Source organism: Pelodiscus sinensis, chromosome 2 (assembly GCF_049634645.1).
Source record: "Pelodiscus sinensis isolate JC-2024 chromosome 2, ASM4963464v1, whole genome shotgun sequence".
Lineage (NCBI taxonomy): Eukaryota > Metazoa > Chordata > Testudines > Trionychidae > Pelodiscus > Pelodiscus sinensis.
In genome coordinates, this window is record NC_134712.1 from 140,267,942 (window position 1) to 140,293,760 (window position 25,819).

Sequence of the window (25,819 nt, forward strand, 5' to 3'; positions counted from 1 at the left end):
TTTGGCATCTCCGGTGTATCAGCAATCTTTATGCTCGCCATTTCATATGCAGGATGGTTTAGCATTTTGCTTCAGACGCTGGCTGGATTTCGGAGGGACAGCGACACAGAAAAGCGACTCCGCTGTCATGAAAAGGGTGGGGGGGTGGGGGGGCTACAAGAGTCGCTGCTTGTGCCGGGGGTGGGTTTTGCAGTACACGAACAGCCGGCCACGTCTGCGAACAACGAAACAGTCCTTGCAGCGCCTTCGGATCACCCCTTTGGTCTTCATCCCCAGGGCCGGCTGCGAGGCGGGAAGCTGGCTGCTGGCGAGCAGCGCGGGGCCGGCCGGGCGGCGGGGCAGCGGCGCGCTCGCTAGGACGCGCCCGAGGCCCAGGCACGAGAAGGGCAGGCGGGGGGCCGCGCCGAGCCGCAGGTAACGCAGCGGGGCGGCGGCCGCGGCCAGCAGCGTCTTCGCGAGCAGAGCCGCCGCCATCTCCTGCGGCAGAACAGACGCGTCAGCGGGACCCGGCGACCCCTTCAGCGCGCGGCGCGAGCAGCCCCCCACGGGGGCGGGGAAACCCCCCCACCCCGGCGCGCGCGAGGCCAGCCCCCCCCTCCAACGGCGCCGCGCGCCCCTGACCTGCGCTGGCAGAAGCGGCGGGGGCCGCGGGAACTCACAGAGATGGCGGCGCCCCAGCAGCGCCGCTCGGTCACGTGAGGAGAGCGGTGCTGCCCCCCCAAAGCGAGTCTGCGGCTGCGCGGCCGCAGCGCACCCCACGAGAGGTTGCCGTGGGTCACGTGCTTCAGAGCATGTCGCGCATGGGCAACGTCACTAATTTGCTCGATCACGTGGCTGAGTCAAAATGGCGGCGCCCGGGTCGACCTTCCGTGGCTGGCTGTTGCTCAGGCACCTGGCTCCGTGCCGCGGGGTCGCTGCGCTCCCCCGGCGAGGCTACGGCGCGGGCGTGTCCGCGAGCGGGGAGAGCGTGACGCACACGGGGCAGGTAACGTTGCTGCGCGGGCGGGGCCGGGAGCGGTTTGCGCTGCTGTTCTGGGCGTCGCTCGGCGCCCCTCGAGCCGGCGTGTGGGGGGAGCCGGGGCCCCAGGCGGGTCTGGGCGGCGCTGCCCTGCAGGACGGGGCCGTGTGACTCGCGCTGCTTTGTCTGCCTGTGCAAGTCGGGCCGTGCTTGTGATTTCGGGGATTATCCACCCAGCCGCTCCCCGACCCTGCCCAGCTCGCGCTTGTTCCTGCGCTGGGGTTAGCGTTTGCCATGGGTTGCCCTTTTTAGCAAGCCCCTCCGCTGACGTCTGCAGTTCGCTATCTGACGTTGTTTTTTCACTGCTCTGCTTTTCACAGCCCTCACCTGGGAGGAGGCAATACTGTATGGCCCCATAGCCATAGGTCCCCACCATGTATCCCTTTCTTGCTCTCTGCACAGGCTCTGACTAGTAATTTAGCTTTGCATTGGTGGCTGACACTACAAGTCTGTTCTTTCACAGTATGGCTTCCCTCCTTGCTATGGATTCCCCCTAATGCTAGCACTTGTCTCCCCTCTTGGGTTCACCAGCTGAGACGTGTCACACAGCTAAAGATAACCTCTGCCAGTGTTTGATTTGCACAAGTATGGTAGGCGTGACTGAATGGCTACGTCTACACTGGCACCCTTTTCCAGAAATGCTTAAAACGGAACAGTTTTCTGTTACAAGTATTTCCGGAAAAAGCACGTCTACATTGGCAGAATGCTTTTTCCGGAAAAGTGTCCGTGCCAATGTAGATGCGCTTTTCCGCAAAAAAGCCCCGATCGTCATTTTTGCGATCGGGGCTTTTTTGCGGAAAAGAAATCTCTGCTGTCTACACTGGCTCTTTTCCGGAAAAGGACTTTTGCCCGAACAAGAGCAGCATAGTTTTTCCGGAAAAGCACTGATGATTTTACAGTAGATCGTCAGTGCTTTTCCGGAAATTCAAGGGGCCAGTGCAGACAGCTGGCAAGTTATTCCGGAAAAGCGGCTGATTTTCCGGAATAAGTGACCAGTGTAGACACAGCCAGTGAGTTACTATGTTGGGATTAAGAGAGGAGAGTGCAGTCTCATCTGATGATCCCCAGCTGAATTTTTTTTTATTAGGACCTAGGTGGCAGATCTTAAGGATGTAATAGGAGAGTGGATGGACAGGGCCACTAATGGGGAGAATGGAATACTGGGTGGGAGATAAGCAAGCCAGAGCTTAATTAATCTTTGTGGGTCTGGCACCTAACATTTGTGAGCCCCTTCTGAGTGTGGGCCAGGCACGATGGTGCCATTGGCACCGTTGTAATCCTGGTACTACTGGGATGGGGGTGAAAGCATGTATTCAAATCTAAAATAAGATATATGCACAACATTTGATTGAAACCACCACTAAGGATGTTAACTATTGACTAATTGAATAGTCGATGCTGCGCAGGCATTATTCCATTAGTCAATAGGGCACCTCCATCTTTGAAGTGTAGCAGTAGCCGTAAGTCTGTTGCTACACTTGAAAGGCGAAAGCACCATGTCGAGCCTGGGATGAGCTGGGGACTTCTCCACTGATCCAGGGCTCCACAAGGCCCTACCACTTCGAAATGCTGCAAGGAGCCTGATGCCGGTTTCCCTGTGGCATTTCAAAGTGGCAGTGCCGGATGGAGCCTGAGGTCATCGGGAGAGTCCCCAGATGATTCGGAGCCGCATGTGGCACTGCGGCTTTGAAACACTGCATGCAGCCTGGGACACCCCAGATGTCCCCGGCTGCACATGGTGTTTCAAAGTGGCAGCGCTGTGTGGAACCCAGGGTCTGGCCCTAGGCTTCAAGCAGCTCTGCTGCTTTGAAGTACCCTCTCCTCTTCTCCCTTCCTTGCTTTCTCTTTTTGATAGAGGTAGCAAGGGAGGAGGAAGCGACTAGTCCGCTACTCCTTCACATCCCTAACCTCCATGTAGTCCACAGACCACAAACTAGGCTAGCATTAGTATAGCCAAGATACTTGTGAAATTAATGTATTTATGTGGGAGGAGATGGTTTGATTTTTTTATTTGTTAAAGCATTAACGGTCTGCTGGGGGTCTGGAACACATCATTTTGTTATAACCACTCGAGAGAGAGAGATGGTAGAGTCATTGTGGATAGTTCTCTGAAAACATCCACTCAATATGTAGTGGCAGTCAAAATAGAAACAGTGTTAGAAATCATTTAAAGGGATAAAGAATAAGACAGTCTATATAAAAATCCATGGTACGCCCATATCTTGAATACTTGCATACAGATGTGGTCGCCTCATCTCAATAATATATATTGACATTGGAAACGGTTCAGAAAAAGGCAACAAAAATAATTAGGCATTTGGAACAGGTGCCATATGAAGACAAATTAAAAGACTGGGACTTTTCATCTTAGAGAAGAGATTAAGGGGGGATATGATAGAGGTCTATAAAATTATGACAGGTGTGGAGAAAGTGAATAAGGAAAAGTTATTTACTTGTACCATTAACATAAGAATTAGGGGTCACCAAATGAAATTAATAAAACAAACAAAAGAAAATATATCTTCACACAGTCAACCTGTGGAACTCCTTGCCACAGGATGTTGTAAAGTCCAGGGCTTTTACCAGGATTCAAAAAAGAACTAGATAAATTTGTGGAAGCTAGGTCCATCAGTACTTATTAGCCAGGATGGGTAGGGATGATGTTCCTAGCCTCTGTTTGTCACAGGCTGGAAATGGATGACAGAGGAGGGATCACTTGATGATTTTTTCTGTTTACTTTCTCTGAGGCATTTGGCATTGGCTACTGTCGAAAGATAGGGTACTGGGCTAGATGAACCTGTAATTTGACCAAGTATGGCCTTTCTTATAAATCTATGGTACTGCCACAACTTGACTACTGCATTCAATTCTTGTCATTCCACCTCAAAAAAATAAATATTAGAATTAGAAAAGGTACAGAAAAAGGCAACACAAATTAAGGTTATGGAACAGCATCTGTATGAGATGAGATTTAAGACTGGACTTTTCAGCTTGGAAAAGAGACAACTAAGTGAGGATATGAAGTCGTGACTGGTGTGGAGAAAGTGAAGAAGGAAGTGTTGTTTGCTTCTTCATGTAACATAAGAACCAGGGTTTACTGAATGAAATTGTTAGTGCATTAAAAACACCCAAAAAGTACTACTTCCCCTAGTGCAGAGTCAACCAGAGTCTTTGCCAGGTGCATATTGTGAAGGCCCAAAGTATAATGGGGGTTAAAAAAAAAAACTAGTTAAGCTGATGAATGATAGGATCATTACTGTGTTTTTTAGCTAAGATGGTAAAGAGTAAAACACCGTGCTCTGGATATCGCTTGCCTCTGATTGCCTGTTTTGTTCATTCCCAGTAAAACACCTGGCATTGACCATTTTTGGAACACAGACAGTTTCATTTTTGTATTGTACCACCAGCAAGTTTTTATTGTGAGTTAAATATTAATGTTTCTTAGTCCTGGTAACTATTTTCTAATTAAGATACAACTTATTTTCTGCTTCAGGTTTATGAAGAAAATGACTACAGGAAGGTTCGATTTGTTGCACGACATAAGGAGGTAAAACACATTGTGTTTAGATTCTTCAGGATATGATTTTAATTTTCTTAGGTAATAATACCTTAAATATTCAATTTTATCAAAGTACAAAATGTAATGTCCACAATTTTTTAAATTTGTGGCAGTGGAATTGACAGATGTTTTGTGATGTCTTTGAACAAGTTGCTGCTCCAGCTGATGTGTTGTACTTTGCTTTGATGTCAGACTGCTTTATGTACTCCTCTGTTCCACAGCTTTGATCTAAGGGATTGTCTACGTGTGGATTCAGGAACTCAGTGAGCTAAAATACACAGGAGCAAGGCGCTGTTAATCTGGAATAAGTGTGTCTGCATGTGTAGTTATCCAGAATAGTGATATGAGAAGACAAGCCTTGAATGTGTATTTGCTAACTCCTACTCCCTCACAATATTGTTATTCTGGAGAATTTCCTCTTAAACTTTCTAAAATATTTTATATATTGGTCACTAAATTTCAATATATACTATTCAATGAAAATCAAATTCTGCCAAACTATTCTATGGACATAATCCAATATAAAAGCGTTCAGAGAAAGTAACAGTGAGTCGATATTTGACTCATTTATTATTTCAATTGTGATAGCACCGAGTCTCCAGTGAGATCAAGACCTTATTGTGCTAGGTTCTGTAAGAACAAATATAGAGTAACTCTATTTCATAAAGAATTTTAGTACTGATTATGCTTATAATAATGAAGGATCTTTCTGTGGAAGTTTACTATGTCTTGGTCTGTCCAGCAGCAGTTCCAAATAAAGAAGAGTATTGATCACAGCTTACTGCAGTTAAGATATCACAATTTTTTTCTACAACCTCAGTTACATAGATAAAGTGTCTGTAGTTTTGTGTGTGCCTGAGTCCATGAGCATTACATATATGAAAAGTACTCAGGAGACTTAATTAGACAATATATAACAAATTAAATATAACTGAGACTAATAGGGGAAATGACTGACATTTATAGGGTTTTAAAAATAAATTACAACATTGTCAGGCCTCAGTTCAGCAAAACCGTTAAACATGTTCATTTAATGAGGAGTCCTATTTGAAGGCCAATGGATCTATTTATTTGTTAAAACTAAGTACTTACATATTTGCTAGACTACTGCATCCTGATCTTGTAAACACAATGAAATCAATGAGACAACGTGTGTGTGTGTGTTTGCAAGCTGGAGCCTTAGTTCTAATATAACATACAGTAAATACAGTGTTACTACAGAGGAGTGAGGTTCTGGAACAGCCCTGTAATAGTAATGGGGCAAACAACTTCACTAGTTTTAAGATAGATCTTAAATTTATGAATAGGATTACATGGCGGTGTTGCTTGTGTGAAACACTTTTGTCTGGTCAAGTAGCTGTTGGAGCTCACAAAGTCCCTCACATGTCCCTGAATTCCTTTGATAAAACTAGGGAATGTCTAACTTGACATTCCTAATAATTTAAGGGTTAAGAACAGAAAAGAGAAAATTAGATTTGGGGACTTCCTTTATATATTTTAGAAAATTAAAACTAGATACAAGTCCATTGAAAAATAAATCTTAATGGCATCATCTTTAACTTTCCTGGACTACCTCTTAATTATTAAAGTAGAAACTTACAATGTTCTTTGGGTGAAAGGAGAAATCAGACATTATGAAAATAAATCTTGCTTAGACTACTTATTACACTTTTCTTAAAATCCCCTTATTTGTATTGGCTTTTCTTCTAAATCTTCAAGATAATTGTTATACTATAATAGCATGCAGTTTTTGTTTATGTGAATTAGGGATGTGAACGTATACACGATTAACCAATGAGCCTTGGCTCATCAGTTACTGTGCATGATTACAAGAAGCTCTCCTTCTCTCCTGCAGTGCTGCCTCTGATACAGAGATAGCAGCATGAGTGGGAGGGGCAAGCAGCAGCCTACTGATACAGAGGCTGCAGCGTAGGAGGCGGATTTGGGGGTGGGGGGCAGATGTCTTTGCAGGAGCCGCCTCCCTCTCCCTTCCCCTAGCATGTAAACTTTCAGTGTGAAATTTTCAGTAGGCTATACATTTGCTTAAATAATGCATTTTAACATCCCTAGCTTGAATTCATATTTATCCTTCTGGCATGAGTGGCAGAATACTGTCCCGGAGAAGAACTCCAAATCAGTCTTTCTACATTTCATTTAGTAAACATGCTAACTATACTTTCTAAAAGCAGAAGTGGTGTGCTTTTAATAGATTAATCAAATATATACAGAAGCACTGTTTTCGAAGACCTTCATGTTTAGTACTGTTACAGCATGATTGTATCTTTTGTTCTCAGGTACACATTCCTTGGTACTTTGGTATTTAACTACCAGTAGAGTGAATTTTGGGAATTGGCCAGTATTGGGGAGCTCTTGTTCAAGTGCTCTAGAATATGCATTGCAATCTTGAAGTCTGAGATCTCAGAATATCCTAAGTAATACTGTATCTAATTTCTAGCACTTCTGTTTATGCTGAGGAGGTATTTTTCTGTGGCTGTTGTTGTTGTCACCTGATGGACTCAGAGATGCTTTACGTGACTGTTCAAAGGTAGAAACCAAAATGATGGTTCAATGGGGATTCTTAACCAGAACTACCCTTTTCCAACTAGCAGAATTGAAAGATTTGGGCAGCCTTAGTTATGTTCTTACCCTGTGACCAAGGGGAGCATAGCACTTGGAATAGAACCCACTCAGTGTGTGGATGGAATGAGTCAGTACTGTAGAGCTGGGCTGAGAAGATATGACTGCCCACCTTCTGAATGAGGAAGACTGCTTTTTCTTTGTGTAAGCTATCCCTGACATTGCACCAACCATTTTACTCAGAAATGAGCTACCACCTCTGACGTGAAGCAAACTGCTAATGTTTTCTGATTACTGGCTACAAATATTTAACATTACTTCCCAGTGCATTGTTTTGATGTGAGCAAGTCTAGAGTTGGCTATACTTTGATAAAGCTGGAATGAAGTTGATTTCTTTCCATTATCTTTAACGGATAGGTCATAAGGGGCCCAGTGTGGAAATGAATCCTAGTAACCTGACAGTATGTGGTGTTAACTTTTTTGGTGTACAGCATCTGCATTTTTAATTAATCCAAAAGTGGCTGGAAATTCTGGAATTTGGAATTTAGTATCCCCAAAGGTACTAAAATGGAGAGCATATCTTTTTTCCCCAGAATATTTAAGGTACCATGATTTCTCACTGAGTCTCAGAAATATTGATTAAAAATTGTTAAATATGAGGTACAGTCGACTTCCGATAATCTGGAACCTTTGGGACCTAGGTGGTGTCAGATTATCGGATATGCCGGACTATCAGGAGGTACTATGAGATGCGGATACTATGTACAGTAGTGTGCAGCACTGGCTAATCACTTAAACTATTAATACAGTAACTTAAAACACTTAATACAGCACTTGATTCACTTAAATACAAAAATTATACACTTCAGCACTAATACAGACTGTAAATTATTTACTTAAACACTCACTAGGTTCTTGCCATTTTGATGCCGGACTATCGGGAGTGCCGTACAGTTGGATGCCGGGCTATTGGAGTTTTATTGGAGTTTTAATGGTTCACTTTTTTTCCTAGGTTTTTAGATGAGATGTTTCATATAGATGGCAACAAATGTGCATGCTCTGCTAGGTTTGTTGAAATAAGCAATTGAAAATACAAGAAAAGGAAAAGGGATATAGTTATCAGATGAACAAGTAACATTCAGATCACCTGCGTCCCCAAGTAACTAACTTAATCATTCACTGCAATCTGTAATACTGCAAAATAATTCAACGTATGTCTTAACTGAAAACAATATAAGGACTTGTAAAACCACTTCTTACCTTTTAAAACCTATTCAAATGTTTTTAACTCTCCCCCTTTTTCCTCATCCTTTACTCCTGGCTGTCTTCTGGTTCCGTTACAAAGGTATATCTGATTTCTCTCATGTAATTGATCATAAATGTCAAATAACCCTAATAATTGATCAAAAGTTAAAGATCTTCTGCAGACTCCTTATCACTAACAATTTTGTACTTTTAATGCCGAAGTCTAAAAAAGCAAAGACATTGCATTTTAGAACAATGTGCATTTTTAGCTGTAATTTTCAGCCAGTATTTTCAAAAGTAGCCTAACTTTAGAGATGTCAATCAATACTTAGGTACTTAAACGGCCTGACTTTCAGTGAAAGTTGCTGAATTCTCAGCACTTTGAAAATCATGTCACTTAAGCACATGCTTAAATTTATCCCTGTTCAGAGAAATATGTATTTAAAGGGTTTGCTTCATCATAGTTAAATTTATATATTTAAATAAGGATTAAAAAGCCTAATTGTAGCCTGCTGCTTTTGCACATCTTGGGCTTTCTGTCCAAATGCTTTGCTCTGAATAGGGATGTAAAATGTCAAGTAATTGGCTAATCAAATAGTCGATGCAATTTGTATCGACTATTTGATTAGTCGATAAGGGGACTTCTGCTTTTGAAGTCACTTCAAAAAGTGGCTGTTGTTACACTTCAAAGACGAAAGCTCTGCGGGGAGCGTGGGGACCGCAGAGGAATCAAGCAGTGCCCCGCTGGCCCTGTGCTCTCCGTGGTGTTTGAAAGCGGCAGGGCCGTGTGGAGCCCAAGTCCAGCTGAGGGCTCTGAGTCCCCAGCTGACCCTGGGCTCCGTGAGGCACTGCTGCTTTGAAATGCCGCAGGGAGCCCGGCGTCCGGCTTCACGCAGCCTATCTGATAGAGGCAGCAAGGGGGGGAAGTAACTAAGCATTCACATTCCTAGTCCTGAACAAGAACAACCCGTGATTCATTCATTTGTCCAATTAGACTCTTTGAAGAGACAGTGAATAGATCATTAATAGGATCCTACCAAATTCAGACATGAAAAATGTGTAATGAATCGTGAAATCTGGTCTCCCCCATGAAATCTGGTCTTGCTTTGTGCTTACATTCTATGCTATATAGCGGGGTGGGGAACTTCAGGCCCAGGGCCCAGATGTGGCCCCCCACTTCCCTGGTTCCAGCCCCTGAGGTTCAGTTCCCCCCCCTCAGCGTTGAGGAGCATACTCTGGGTCTCCAGCTTGATTGAAATTGGGAATGTAAGCGACTAGTCGAGTCACTCCTTGACTACTCATTTTCCCCAGAGGCGTCAGGGTGGGGGGAGTAGGAGCTGGTGTTGAGGGGAGCAGTTTACCCCAGCACCATCTTGGCGGGGGGTGGAAGGGGGCAGAGGCGCAGCGGGGGACCTGGCACCAGCTGGGACTGCTGCAAACACGGCTCACGCCAGGTCCCCAACTGCTACACCTTTGCCTTTTAAATGTAGTAAGAGCTGCCTGGCTCTTACTATATTTAAAAGGCAGAGGTGCAGTGATGAACTGCTGAGTCCCCGCTCATGCTGCCCCAGGGAGGTCACCCTGCTGTGGCTCTGCAGTTTAAATGCTGCAGGAGCCCGGCTGCCTACACGTGCAGCTCCTCCTACATTTAAACTGTGGAGTCACAGCAGGGGTAGGCGCCCCACCCGCCCCCTCCATATAGACTAATTGGGTAGTTGATGGAAACTCCCAACTACTCGATTAGCTAATTAAATGCTACTTAACATCCCTAATTCAAATCCTGCTTAGGTTATAAAACTTAGATTGTGCAATTATTTTTATTTTCTTTGGTGAACATCTGTGCTCTACACAAATCAGTTATAATCATTTAAAAATCTATCTGTAATTAATCAACATGTTTTATGTTTTACCTAAAACACTATTTTGTTTGAAGTGCTTGGGAAACCTCAGCTCAGAAACAAAACTGATGCAAGTACTCTCCACACTGAGGGAGATATGGACAGGGTTATAAATATCTATTGGTAAGGTTGGTTAGCTCAGGGGAGCCAAGTTGGGAAACTGGGGGGAATTGGCTGGAACCTTTTATTGTTGGCTGAAAGAAGCAGTCATGTAACTTAGCTGGGTGTGTGTCTGCCTGTGGATGTCTATGTAAATGCAGTACCTATTAGTTTTGCAGCTAGTCACAGCATCACAGAGTGCAAGAGAATTCAGGTTGGTGAGACAGAGGGCTCAGTGGCATTCCAGCTTTAGGTTGCACCTGGGGAAAACCCGTTGTATTACTCCATGACAAAGAATAGAACAATTGTAAAGTGAGGAATTCTACTGTTAGTAAATTTGAAATTAAGATAGCCTTTTCATCTTAATTCTCCCCACACCATGCATGTGCATTATTTTATAGGCATGTAAGTGAATAGTCGAGTATTTGTCTACCTCATAAGGGTAAGCTTATGGCCAAGCTGTAGGAGAGGCAGCAAGGGGACAGCGGGGGGAGGGGGACAGTTGTGGGAAGGGGTAGAGGAGCCTGCCGCGAAACAGTCTATACCTGTGACAGCCTGAGGCTGCTCCAGCAGCCACTATCTGTGAGATTTCTTCTTTCATTCCCCTCCCCCTCCCCCTGCCCTGGGATAAGGGCTGCTGCTGTGAAATGCAGCCCTTCCCCTCCTCCTGCCCCCACCATCCGTGGTGGCCCTGGCTGGCTGTGGGCAGAGGCTGCTCTGGCAGTAGTCCCTGCTCATGGCCAGCCAATGGTGCCGCAAACAAGGACTGCTGGACCTGGTACAAGCTGGGACTGAGCAGTTCCAGCTTGCACTGGTCCAGGACCTCTGCAGCTCTGCATTTTAAATGTAGTAACAGCCTGTCAGCTCTTACTACATTTAAAATGCAAAGTCACAGCAGTCCAGAGCCTGCGTGAGTGGGGACTGCTCAGTCCCGGCTCATGCCAGTTCTGGGAACTATTCTCACTGTGGTTCTGCAGAGTGGCTCCCTTTATCGACTAATCGTGTAGTCAATACAAGTTTGTATCGACTACATGATTAGCCAGATAACTGCTCCTTAATAACCTTATTGTGTTACTAGCCTTAATTACTTGATTACTTATTGTTTTCCCTAGGCTTCTCTCCTCACTCTGTTCTGGTTGAACTGGATATGAGGCAGTTGCATAATGCATGAGGCAGAGATTCTCATGGCTAAGGAAATGGTTGGGCATTGACTGTGTCCTGGGAGAGAGATGGGTCTGTTCCTGTCTTTACATCAGCTATACTTCAGAGCCTTATAGCTTTCTCTCCTCCCTGTTGCCTGTTACATGGAAGGAGGAAGGACTTCTTCCATGCCCACTCTTAAAATTACCTAAGATCTCTTGTATGAACAGAACATGCATAGTTCACACATGCATAATGCCAAGTGGGATTCTGAGACCCTGCCTCAGCAAAAAGATTTGCTTATTATGGTTATTTGAAACTTGAAAATGATCATGTTTTAAAATTCAGTGTCTAATTTCCACACATGGATATTTGTGGTCAAAGCACTGAAACTTGGTTCACAGCCACACTGAAACTTAGCTACCAAAAAGTTCAGTCTTGGATAATTAATTTGACTAGCTGCATTAATTTTCTTCTTGAATTAAATAATTTAAATCCTTTGTGGAAGAAATAATTTGGGGACAGGGCATGTGTTACCGTTCTGGCATATGGCAACATGTAAAATAACTACTTCTGTCTAGCTCTTCTGGATTCACCTGATACGAGTGTACTTATGTTATGCTTCTTATCTACCTTCCTCCCCATGAGTAGCTGCATTTTTCAAAAAGAATCAAATTGTATGTTTTGAATAATACTTTAAAGATATACACACAGCAGATACTGCCTTTTTTGATTGGCATTGCAGAATCTTATATTCTTTGTGTATATAAAATGGGTTTTCCACATAATACCCAGTTTCTCTAGTAAAGTAGAAGCCAGCATCCCACAAGTAGGTATTAACTGCTGCTATAACTTTAAGTATTTCTCCTTATGTTCTTATTTTAAATTTAGTACAAGAAGCTGCACTTTATTAGCTGTTAAAATTCGTGTTCAGCACTGACAGATGTTCTCCATGTATCTTTTCTAGACTTTCTCCCATTTGGTCTCTGTGGTCAAAGTTTTAATGCCTGTTTGCTGTCCAGCAGATAGTGTGTGTATATACATATGAATTACTTGTGTTGAATTCTACATTTGCTCAGTTGAACTTACAGTCAGTGGAAGTTGTGTTCATATATCAGGACAGAATTTTTCCTTGGCATAAAAGCAGAATTCACACTCTAAGTGTATTCGATCAAAGGTAAGTGGGTGGACAGATAGGTTTGTGATAATATTTTAATGCAGTTGAACAGATCTAAAGTTACTTTTAAACTCTGCTGCAGGTTGAGGTAATTATTTTAAATGGGCACGAGCTATTTATAAAATATGAAATTTGTTTCAAATCTATTCTTTTAAAGAAGTTTCTGTACGCTTCAGAATTCACTATATTTAAAAAATCTTTTTCCTAACATGAAAGTTGAAGCTGCTATTGTTCTACTAAAGCGAGGAAACTTACTCATAATTTGGTAGAAGTTAGATAAGCTTTGCTTGATATTTAGTATGTGGCTTGTTCTCTTAATCACCAGTGATTGTGCAATATTAAAAAATGGTTCTTTAAAAAATTACTATACATATTTTGGTTTCTGAGACACTGAGATGGTGATCTTCTGCTTTGTGCCTTGTTGCAGTAAACCTTAGGAAAAATATTTTCTCTTGTTCTGTTGTTGCAGGTAAATGAGAGCTTTGCAATTGACTTAATTTCAGAGCAGCCTGTGAATAAAGTTGAAAATCGAGTGGTATCATGTGATGGTGGTGGAGGAGCTCGGGGACATCCTAAAGTATACATAAATTTGGTAACTCAACTTTAATTTCCTGTTTTGCTATCTTGTATCACGTGTAGTGTAGTTTATTTACTCATTTATTTATGGTAGATAAAATCACTCTTGAAGTTTTGGCTTAGTAAGTTGCAAAGGAGAGAGAGACTCTCACTTATTATTTCTATAATAAAATAGGTGTGCATGGCACTCTAAGAATGTACGGGTGATGTTTTCTGCTTAGAAGAATTTAGTCTTCAATGATAGATTGTGACCCTCATCAAGGGCATTGAAATTAACAGGCTTCTTTCTATCAACATCAACTAGTTTCAGACTAGTTCCTGGGAAGAGGAAGTGAAAGGAAGATCAACTAGTAACAAACAATGCCTTATGAACAAGAAGTAGGAACTTTCATTAGGATATTCCTATCCTGAATATCTATTCAGATTCATGATATTTTCCTTTACTTCTTTCAATTAAGATTTTTCTTCAATATGCTTTAATTTTAAAACAAAGTTCAGTTGATTTAGTAATTATGTAAAATGCTGGTTTGACAGCTTGAAGACTCAAGCCCCTTATGACCAAAGAGTGCAGGTGCAGTATACATTTCTCCTTCCTCTTTTGCAGTTCATAAGCACTGACAGTTTCATGGATGCTGCCCTGTCAATTCATGTCATTTTAGAGCACGGCTACTCAACAGGCGGCCCCTGGGCCACATGCGGCCTGTGGCCTGTTTGTTTGTGGCCCGTAGTGCAGGTTGGATTTATGCAGGGCTCAACTCACACCCCATGGGTGAGAGCCAAAACAAAAAAGTAGTCAATATAATGGTCTTCTGTTGCTATGCATTTTAGTAGTTAAATTCCTGGATTGTCATTACTCATTACAAGTGCTGTCATATGGGTAGAAATCGGGTAAATATAGCATTTTATTATCAGCAGAACTGACATAAATGGGGCCTGTGCGTTGTATAGTCTTGCCTTAATCTTTGTATTCGTGCCTGTCAGTGTAAAAGAAGCTGTTTGCATATATTTGCATGTATATGCAACCACACTTAAGTTGCGGCCCTCGGCATGTGCTGCGAGTATCATTGTGGTCAGCAGGGCTTCCAAAGTTGAGTAGCCCTGTTTTAGAGGAACCCTCTCTAAGTGAAAATAGAGTATGATTATTCGTGGCCTGATAGCAGCGATAACATGCTGGGTGCTGTCCACATAAACAAAACATGGTCCCTGATTCTGAGTTTAAAATCTTCTTTCTCTGTCTACTTGATCTCTGGCTGTGATGACCATCAATAACTCTTGTTTATAAATTGGTGGTTTTATTTCATTTCTTCATCATTGTGAGTTTTCCCAACATGGGGGGGAAAACTCATACTTTATGAAGAAAACACATACTGGGATTCATTTTATAAGCATATTTATTATTCAAACTTAGTGTCAATTGCTGTCTAAAATAGAAAGATTTGTGTTTCTGTAAATGAAACAAGATAATGGAATCCCCATTCGATAAGGCATATCTCAGAGTGGGTATGAAAGATTGAGATGTTTTTACCAACTAAATAATAATTTTAGTTCCCAGCCCTTTGTGTGGCTTTGAATAAACTGTTGCTAATATGCTGCAAGCTTAGTGAACCTGGACAGAAGTGTAGATATTTTAATTCATAGTTCTGAATTAATTTCTTTTCTTCTGTCACTTAACTTTCACAGTTTCTCACTGTTCAGTTCAGTGCAACAAATCACTTGTATAAATATATATTTGGGTAAACATCTGGATCTTTGGTTCTAATGATGGAAGAGAAGAAAATTTGAGATTTATGTTTCATCATCCCACGTCTGTCTCTTCCTACCATGATGTGTAGTTGGGCTAGTCATGTAGCATACTAATGGAAAGGTCCCACCGCTTCTTTCAGTAGCTCTTTGATTTTGCTTTAAGTCACCATGTCAGCAAATACGTAACACCAGTATTGTAAGTCTGCCTTCTGTCAGCACTCTTGTGAATTTATTCCTCCTATTTAGAGCATCTTATGTAAAATGCATGCTATGTTTTGATCAAACATCTATGCAATTTTCTCCCAATAAGTTCTCATAATTTTAACTTCATTTGTTTTCTGCAAATAGCACAGACCTCGTTTTTCTTTACTTTGTTGGATGGCATCATCAGCAGTGTAGACATGGTATTCTGTGGCTTCCTTTTCAACACTAAGCAGGAATGCAATATTCCCTGTAGGGATGTTTTCAGTCGTTGATTTGTTTTTTCCGACCAGCCAACTTGCATTAATGTCATTGCGGATCTGTGTTTTTCCTCTTTTTCATCACTTGAAATATCTGATAGTGGATCTGGAAGCTAAAAATATCCAAGGCAAAGTGCTTCAGTCCATTTTTAAAAATTATTAGTTAGCATAACTGGAACTTTTTCTCAAGTTGAAGTACAGAATGTGCTTGTTGTATGTATTTGGTATAATCACTAATGGCTTTTTTGCCATTTTGGGGGTTAAAGATTAATAGAGATGTCTTCTGAATGGACTAGCTGCTAAAGAGAAGCTGGAGAGCCAGTAACAAGTACTTAGCTTATGTTTTGTGGATGAGAATGGCATGAAAATGTCTTGCTGGCAGAATAAAACTCAGTGTTCTATGATCAGTAAAGAAACTAATTCTATGATGCCTTTGATCTTAAACCCCGCCCTCACCCCCCAGCAAACCCCAGAAATCAGTTTTCTGCATTTTGAGATGAACTCATCAAGGTCCCTTCCAGTCTTATGAGTCTGTGAATGCTTTCTCTATTGTTACTTATCAAATCTTGGCTATATTTGCCTGACTTTCCAGAGTTGCTCTTCAGGATGTCCCTCAGAATTCAGCCTCTGATCTTTCCTCCTTTATCTACATCATAGGATAGTGCTATTGTCTGAAATCCCAGTGTCGACATGGCTTAAGAGAGCTGCTCTCTGCTATTTTGAATAATCAACATATCTTGTTGAAATTCCAATCAGTGACAGCTTGCCCAGTGAAGTTACTTTTGGAGGTAATGCTGCAATTTGTGAGGTTATGTAGATGTCAGAGGTCCAGTTTTACTTAAGAAGCCTTTATTACTGTTGATACACTAAGAAGAAATAAGTGTGATTTTTTTTCAGATCGTACTTTGAGTTTCTAGTACTGACATTTTTTTAAAAGAAGGGGAGAAATAACTTGTAAGCTGGGCATGATGTGGAAGTCAAACATGACCTTAATACCGTTTTTAATCAATTTTCACTGTAGATAGTATAATTGAAATATGTAAAGTTGACTGTACTTGAATAAGGTTGGTAATCATTTTAGGAAGAAGATAGGTAAATATATAAGTAATTTTGTGACGTACAATTTTTAAAATCTGCAGTAATACACTTTTATTTTATTTGGCAAGTCTTGTATTTTTTTTCTTTTTTTTTTTCTTTTTGCAGGACAAAGATACAAAAACTGGAACCTGTGGTTACTGTGGACTTCAGTTTAAACAGCAACATCACCATTGAAAAATCATCCCTTCATGACTTGCAGAATTGTCAGGATTTCAGTGTTAAAATATTAACAATAAACAAAATATAAAAGCTCAGAGAGCCTTTTTTGTGTTTAAAAACAAAATCTTGTTTGTGTAAAGATATACCAGCTTAACATTTGAAAAACTAAGGGCTTCTCTATGGTATGGGTAATGCACCCTGCAGATGTTGGGGCATGATTTTTACAGAGCATTAACATGTGGCACACTTACTGGTCTGTGTTGACTCTTGTGATACACAGTAAAGTTTCCATTGTGCTCTTTAATGTAGTGTACAGTACTATGTTAAGGATTACTAGAGAATTTTTTGTGTTTCCTAGCAGAGGCTACTTCAAGGGCAGAAATCACAACCTATAGTGTACATTATCCTAATATGTATACAGCCCGGCGTGTGTTTGGAGAGATGAATGATTCAAAGAAGTTTGAGGTAGAAATTCTAATCTCTGTTCATAGAAAAGACATTGTGCCATGTTATATTTTTACGATCTGGGATGCCTCTTAGTAAAATGTCTTGGAATTGAAACTGATGCTGAAATCAAATGGAAATGGAAATCTGATACTCTCTCCCTTCCAATAAGTTAAATAAATATAATTTATTTTCAAGCCTGAATTATACCTGGGTTTCAGATTAGAATATATGTGGTTTTGATAATTCTAGGTATTTGTCTCTTGGCTTCATTTTTACTCCTGTTCATAGATTGGTTACTGTGAGTGAATTTTCAGCTGATAAAAATAACTAAATTTAAATCCATTTGGTCTTTTGTTGTGTAGGAAAGAGATTTCTTGTTGTCAAAGCTAGAAGTTTTAAACAAAATGTCTAAAATACAGGGAAAAGTTTTTACCACAATTAAATTCTCTTCATAAATACGAAAAACAAACTTTGTGTTTTTCAAAAAGATCATTATGGTGATAACCAGTAAATCTTGGTTACTTTCTATCTTAATTCCTAGATGGTGAAGCAGATACAAATGCAATCCGATTAAATTAGTATTTTATACCCACTTAGCACTGGTCCAAATTACTTCCTTTGGTGAAATATAACAGACAACTAGGCTTTTATACATTCCTTTAGTTTCAATGTGAATTAAGTTCAAAGAGTAGAATGTTTAATTCCACCACTTTATCCATTTATATGTATAAAACTGGAAGTAGAATAATAATTTTTTCTTCATAATATTGAGTGGAGGGAGCAAAATGTTCAGGTCTTTTTTTTCCACTTGTACAGTTGGAATAGTTGAGAGAGAACTTATTTCTGTAAGGCTGAACAGCATTGCAGTGCCTCAGAATAACCTTTCAAGATTCATCAACAGCAGAGGAGAAATTAGACTTACATTAGCTATCAGAAAGAATACCCATGTATTTGGTGGAAAGGTACACTTGAATTCTGTGGCACCATACTGTTGGAAAAAAAAATGTAGGCTTTTACTGACTTGAATATCAATTGTATCATTCACTTGGTACTTTATCAAAAGAAACATGATTATTCAATTCAGTTTGCTGTTTCTATACTTTTTTCTTTATATACATATTTCTGGACTTCCTACATACCTGCCTTCTAGAGGCAGTAGGATTTGGTAGCTGGGACTTTAGCACATAAAAAGGAATAGGGTGCAGTACTATTTTCAGGAATAAGCATACTGGCTTGTGACCTTGGCTTTGGCTTTATTAAAATACGTTTAATTTACCCAGTTTACCACAGAATCTGGTGCAAATGCTGGAAGAACCAACTAGGGGTTGTGCTTCTCTTGACATGCTGCTGGCAAACAGGGAAGAATTTATAGGGGAAGTAGATGTGGATGACAACCTGGATGTGGATGACGACCTGGGCAGCAGTGACCATGAGATGGTCAAGGTCAGAATTCTGACAGAAGGAAAAAAGGAAAGCCATAGTATACAGACCCTGGACTTCAGAAAAGCAGATTTTGACTCCCTCAGGGAGTTGATGGACAGGATCCCCTGGGAGGCTAGTATAAGGGAGAAAGAAAGAAAAGTATTTTAAAGAATCCTTATTGAGGGTTCAGGAGCAAACTATTACAATGTTCAGAAAGAATAGCAATATTGGCAGGCAACTAGCTTGTCTTAACAGAGGAAGTTTTGGTGAACTTCATGAAGGGAATATACAAGAAGTCGAAACTTGGACAGATGACTAAGGAGAAATATACAAATATTGTTCATCCCTGTAGGGGTGCAATCGGGAAGGCCAAAGAGCAATTGGAGTTGCAGCTAGCAAGGGATGTGAAAGGTAACAACAACAGGTTTCTACAGATAAGAAGAACAAGCAACAAGACGAAAGTCAGGGAAAGTGAGCGACTTTTAGGCTACATCTACACTACAAGGTTTTTGCACAAAAACAGCCGTTTTTGCACAAAAACTGGCAGAGTATACACACCTCAAGCACGTTTTTTGTGCAAGTAAATCAACAGAGCAGAGGGATTTTGCCAGTAGAGTTATTCCTCTCCCTACAAGGAATAACTCCTTTTTGTGTTACAGCTCTTGTGCAAAAAGGCAGGTGTGGATGCTCCGGAGGGGTTTCTTGCGCAAAAACCCTTCCAATTGGAAAAAGCACAGGTGCTCTGATGGCCGTTCTGTGAATGGCCATCAGAGCTTTCTTGCTTCAAGAGTGTCCATACAGTGTGGACGTTCTCTTGCACAAAAGCACATCATTTTTGCAATGCGCTGTGAGGTCTGGACATGCTTTTGTGCAAGAACTCTTCTGCAAAAGGCTTCTTGTGCAAAAGCCCTGCACTGTAGATTAAGCCCTACTGAATGGGGAAGGCAACCTAGTGACACTGTGGAAAAAGCTGATGTAGTCAATGCTTTTTTTGCCTTGGTCTTTACGGCCAAGGTCAGCTCCCAGCCTGCTGCACTGGGCAGCACAGTATGGAAAGGAGGTGAGCAGCCTTAACTGGTGAAAGACCAAGTTAAGGACTACTTAGAAATGCTGGACATGCATAAGTCCATAGGTGCTGAGAGAGTTGTGAGCTGAGCCATTGACCATTATCTTTGAAAACTCATGGTTATCAGGGAGGTCCTGGACAATTGGAAAAAGGCAAGTATAGTGCCCATCTTTTAAAAAAGGGAAGAGAGAGAATCTGGGGAACTAGAGACTGGTCAGCCACATCTCAATCCCTGGAGAAATCATGGAGTGGATCGTCAAGGAATCCATTTTCAAATATTTGGAGGACAGGAAGTTGATCAGGAAAAGTCAACATGGATTCGTGAAGGGCAAGTCATGCATGAACAACCTGATTGCCTTCTATAATAAGATAACTGGCTCTGTGAATATGGGAAAGAGGTCCGTGTGTATTAAATCTTTTACCTTTATTTTAGCAAAGCTTTTGTTAGGGTCTCCCACGGTATTCTTGCCAGAAAGTTGAAGTATGGCTTGGATGTCTATAAAGTGGATAGAAAGCTGGCTAGATTGTCAGGCTCAATGGGTAGTGATAACGACTCACTGTCTAGTCAGCAGCTGGTATCAAACTGAGTGTCCCAGGAGACCTCCTTCGCATTTTCTGAAAAGCTTATACCTTTTAATGAGTTCTGATATGCTCATAAAAGGTCAGAATACTATTGCTCTGCATTTACAGCTTCTTTCATCCTAGCCTCTCAAGCTCTTTACAAAAGCGGGTAAGTATTTTTATTCGTAGTTTGCAGATATGCATCCCTGTTAGGGTGGGGTATTGATAAGTTACGTTTTGCAGGTATCAAGTTAGGCATGTGAACATGAAGGGATGAGCAGCACTCTTTGGAAGCAAGTGTAGAGCAGATTGAGCTCTTCCCTTTGAAAATACCCTTCTTGGGCACGGTATGTGATGATACTGCCTGCTTCCTCTGAGGGGACAAGACAGCTAACTCTGCAATCAACTGCTCTTTACTGCTGAAAAATTCCAGTCCTAAACAGTGATTTGGTTATGGTCTAGAATGGAAGTAAATATTGTATACTTTCTCACTACTATGGAAGCAGGAAAAGGGGATTTGTATCCAGTCATCTAGGTTTGTCAGTAGCAGAACAAGAGTTAGACTCACTCAGGCCTGACAATGCGAGAGCGAGACATTAACAGACACTTTCTCCACTTCGCTCTCAAAAATAAGGATGGAATGCTGACTCCAGCAAGGACCTTGAGATGAGGTAGCATCTGGGAGGAACTAAGATAACTGTTAGCCCTTGGTATATGTAATGGGAAAGTATATATACTGCTTCATAACTGCTTGTGTTCGATGATCTGCCTAAGGGATGATCTGCCAAATCAGGCTTCCTGTGCAATTGAACAAAATAAAACTGCCTCTGGCTGCTTGTTGCTTACAAACACAGAGTGAAGGCTTGTTTTCTTCCACACTACTCAACTAGTATAAGTAGCTGAAATTCCAATTTTGCACAAACATTTTGATTTTTTTTCAGATATTCTGTTTTGGGGTAAGCTTGGTTTTTTGTTTGTTTCCTTTGTAAGTTTGTCTTTTCATTTTTGTTCTTGAATCTTCCTTTTTATCTAATTTCCATAGTGTATCATCTCATGTTGCTGATAACAGGATGTTTGAGAAAGTAAAGCTATATTTACAAAGATGGTCTTCATGGCAATGTTCACCTGGCTCAAAAGCTGTATTTGAATTAGGGGCACAGTTTCATGAAGAACAGACTCTTCAACAAAGCAGACTGCGAGTTCAGGCTGAACAGTTTCACTTTGATCACACACTTAAGCAGCCACCTTTTGCTGAAGAACATCTGATGTAACACTAGTGACTAGCAGTTTCAGGTGGTCATTGTTGGGTGTCCATGTGGGGTAACGGAAAGCAAAGACTTCTGGGTCTGAAATGTGTTTTTCCCCACCTCCTTCAAATATTATGTAGTTATGGTGATGTAATGGATATGGTTTACAATCCTATGGCAATATGGCTCCGTATTCTAACGGATGTCCTGTAGAGGGCTACTTTATTACTTGTTTCTAGTATACCTCCAATTTAGGAGCAAGACTAGGGCTCTGACATCTCAGGATGTGTATTTTTGTTGTTGTTTAACAAAATTTAGGTGGGGTTTTTTTGTGGTTCTCCAATTTTATTGAAATTACAACTTTGAAAAATTTACTTAATCATCTTAGCTTAAAGTGACCTGAAGTGGGCCACTTAAAGGGATTTTGAAGAGTTTATACAGACAGGTACAGGGCTAGAACTGTTAGTCTTATATGTAGTAAGACGTCAAACCTGTATTTTCTCCTATAGTTGAGGGTGAAAAAAGCCTTTTATGAATATATGTATTACAAATGGGGAGAAAAGAAGCTGGGAAATAGAGCTCTAAAATGAAGTTATGGTGAAGTGAACTGGGCAAATGCTGCAAAATCAGAGTATTCACTAATTTAAATGAACTTGTTTCAGCTGTAATCATGTATGTCCCTTGTGTTAGCTTTCCTCAAATATTTAAGTGACTGTGCTTCAGGGACATAAATGAGTGCTGACAGCAGAGTTCAGGCTTGCATCTTTAGAGTACCTATGGATAATGCATTTTAAACTGGCATGCACCTTCAGTGATTTTATTTAGGGTGGAATACAGTTTGACACAGGATGTCACATCAATCCCCACCCACTACAATCCTGGCACAGAATTACTCAGTGCCTGAAATCGGACAATGGAGCTACAGCTACACAGAATTAATTTGTGAATGTAATTAGAGATAATTTAAACTCTAGACCCAGATAATAAACCTTACATTAGCCTAATTTTTCTTGGAGTAATACCTTAGCTGCAGCAAGTAAAAGGTTTGCAATTTCATAAGTTTCCTTAGATCCTGTTTAAATGCTACATTTTTCAACCTTATTCAGGTTCCACCGACATTGTCATTTTCTCCTCTTGAGTATTCTAGCCCTGGTGACATGAAACCTCAACTTTAAAGTTCCAACCCATTGTCCTATTATAAATTCCAGTTTCCACTTTCAATGTATTAGCCTGAAATGGTTAGATTTGAGGTTTACTTCAAAACCAGACTTTAGTGTGAAACTAACTACAGAGCTGAAACTCATATTACAAACTTGACACTATCAGATGGGTTCTGATTAGAACTTGGGAGTGGCTAGCTCATTACAAAAAGAAATATCCCTCTTTTGGTACTTACTTTCTCTTCCACTCTTGGGAGTGGGCCACATTCACCCTGATTGAATTGACCTTGTTAGCACTGGTCCTCTGCATAGTAATGTAGCACTCCCATCTTTACATGTGTATATGTATGTGCCAAACTGAAGTTTCCACTGCATGCCTCCCACAAAGTGAGTTCCAGCCAACTAAATCTTATGCCCCAACACATTTGTTAGTCTTGAAAGCAGGTGTGAGGAACCTCAGGTCTGGAGACTGGATGCGGCCCTCGGCTTGCCTCAATCTGGCTCCTGAAGCTCAGCATTGGGGAGCTTGCACTGGTGCTCCAGCCCCCCTGCCATCCACCCACAGAGCAGGAGCACACAAAATCTAGCCTAGGCCTCCCTAGGCTCTGGTATGCGAGGGGAATGTGGGGAGTGTCTGTCGTCTTCTCAGTCAGGGGTTTCTCGCTTTATTTGCGTGCCGGCCCCCTCACCCACTGATTTTTTTTTTTCTGTGTCAGCTGCCCCGACCCAAAAATGGTTCTCCACCCCGGCTTTAAAGATCCACAGGACTCCTCATTGGATTTTGCTGAAACAGACTCACACAGCTACTCTTCTGAAACTTGATAACAGTCTAGGACTCCCTGCAAATATAAACTAACAACTGCTTGGTTGTTAACACAGATGGTATAAATGGGAATGAACCCCAGAGACCAACCCTTACAGATGGGATTCACAAGAATGACAGATAAGGACTATATCATGTCCTTCAGATAATAGGATGATACAGGTGGGAGCCAGGCTATCAGGAAACAGGAATGCTAGTGCCACGTTCTAGGAACCTTGGGACAGGTAAGGAAATCCTCTTCAGTGCAATGTCTTCTTTCTTCTGCTCTTGATCACTCTGTTCTGTGTGCTGAGCATGGACACAACCCTATCTGATGGTGTAACTGGTGAGTGAATATAGAGTAAAAAGACCTTAATAGATGTTGGTTCTTTCTAGTTCTTGAGTGTTTGCTTATGTTCGTTCCACATGTTTGCCATGTGCACAGGTGCTGGAATTTTTTCTCTTAGCAGTACCTATAGGGCAGTGCCCCTAGCAACCTCAGGAGTGGCAGCACCATGGCATGGAAAAGGGGCACTGTACTCCGCTCCCAACCTCAGTTCTTCTTGCCAGCAGGGACAGAGCTGGAGCCTTCTTCTACCTCATGCGAGCTTGTTTGCATCATTCAGCCAAAGGGCCTGTTCCTTTCTCTGTTTTGTTTTCCTGCAAATAGTTCTAGTTAGTTAGACCCATTAGCAGATAGTTAGTGATTGGTCCAGGATGGGACTTTTGCCCTGCTTCGGGCCTGCCCCAGTCTCCTGGGGTTAAGCCCAGCAGCCACTGAAAACGTCCTATGCCATCAGTGACCCCTGCAGCAGCTGCCTGTAATGGGTGGGTGAAGGACCCGTTCGTGACAGGGATTCTATTTGTGAATTGTTTAAGACCAGGACTAAACAGGAACAAGGCTTCATCCTGATGTAGTCGGCACTGATCCCGGCACTGGAGAATCATTCCAACTAGGCACCAAGCACCATGGCATCAGTGCAGAACACTCCACCGGTGCCAGCCAGCACTGGGTACCTCTCACCAGCTATCTTGAAAAAGGCTGAAAGATTCTAAGGAGAGATCTCCCACCTCCCGTAAGAGAAAGGGAAGGACCAGAGGAGAGTCATGACCTTCACTGGGCAACTTGACTTCCTCCACCACTGTCCTGGAGGTTGAGTGGTCCAGCCCACCCCAACCAGGTCTGATATACTAAACAGCAGAGTGAAGAGGAGAACTCAGATCTTTATGCCATGTTCTATTGCTAATAAATAATTTTTGTGGGGTATATGAGACAGGAGTCTATGGGAAGAGAAAGGATGGTCCCATGTTTAAAGCACTCTCTTAAAATTCTCTGTGCTCAGGTCTGAGGAAAATGACATTTAGGCTCCTAAGTCAAGCACTTTTGAAAGAGTTTTCTGGTATTATACAGCAGATGCATATAATTAAGTTTTTGGAGGCCACATCATTTAACTTCTCATTGTTCTGAGAGAAATTGTTATTGTAAGTGTGAAAGTTCAGATGAAAAAAGTACCTGGCTGTCCAGGCTGTAGCTATCCAAGAATGCTCCTTGTGCCCTTCCTGAACATCAGAGGATCAGTCCCCAAAGTCAGCTTAAAAACATAGGAACGTGGGGAATGCTGAATGACTTTTACTTTCCTCATAGAATACCCGTTTAATTCTAGTCTCACAGGGATGCCTAGAGATACTAAGATCATCAAAATGCCGTTCCTTGCTCCTAACACAATCTGCCATTTGTCTTGTGCTCAGTGGAACTCTAAGCCCAAGTCATGCGGTCCAATGGGGCCTTCAGTTGGATGCTTGTAGCAGCATCAGTCAGGAATATAAGTGCTGTAGGTCAGAGATTTCACTTGAGACATTAAGCTGCTGCTCTTCCTTGCTTCCAGCTGTATGAAATCAATGAAGGAGGCTGAGAGTACATTACACTGGGAGGTGGGGGTGGGGTTGAGTCTCTTTCCTGAAGGTCAGATCACTAAAGGGAAGTATGTCCATTTCCAAAAGAAAGATGAAACAAATTAACAAGTTTTTGATAACTCAAATAGGTTGGAGTGAAGGGCATGTGACTGTGTATTACTTCTATTTTCTCAGCTTTTTAATATTCTTATTATTACTGTATCTCTAACACTCCTGGGCTACATCTACATTGCGCTTTCTTGCACAAGAACATATGCAAATGAATATTGCGGTGCCTCATTTGCATAAATAAGGAGCTTCCATTATGCAAATGAGCAGTGGTGATGAATATTGCCGTGCTTCATTTGCATACTTAATGAGCCACCATTTTTGTGCAAGGGGTTTTTGTGCTGTGCCTCATTTGCATAACCAATGAGCCACCATTTTTGCGCAAGAAGGAGCGTCTACACT

General features: G+C 41.7%; 1 protein-coding gene across 1 annotated transcript; it reads left to right on the forward strand.

The window, feature by feature from the left end:
- The first annotated feature begins 803 nt into the window (after positions 1 to 803).
- NDUFS6 (NADH:ubiquinone oxidoreductase subunit S6) lies at positions 804 to 16,845 on the forward strand. Its single transcript, XM_075921520.1, has 4 exons — positions 804 to 985; positions 4,512 to 4,565; positions 13,183 to 13,305; positions 16,697 to 16,845. Exons 1-4 carry the CDS (start codon positions 845 to 847, stop codon positions 16,763 to 16,765), a joined length of 387 nt encoding a protein of 128 aa, XP_075777635.1. The 5' UTR covers positions 804 to 844; the 3' UTR covers positions 16,766 to 16,845.
- The last annotated feature ends 8,974 nt before the right edge of the window (positions 16,846 to 25,819 follow it).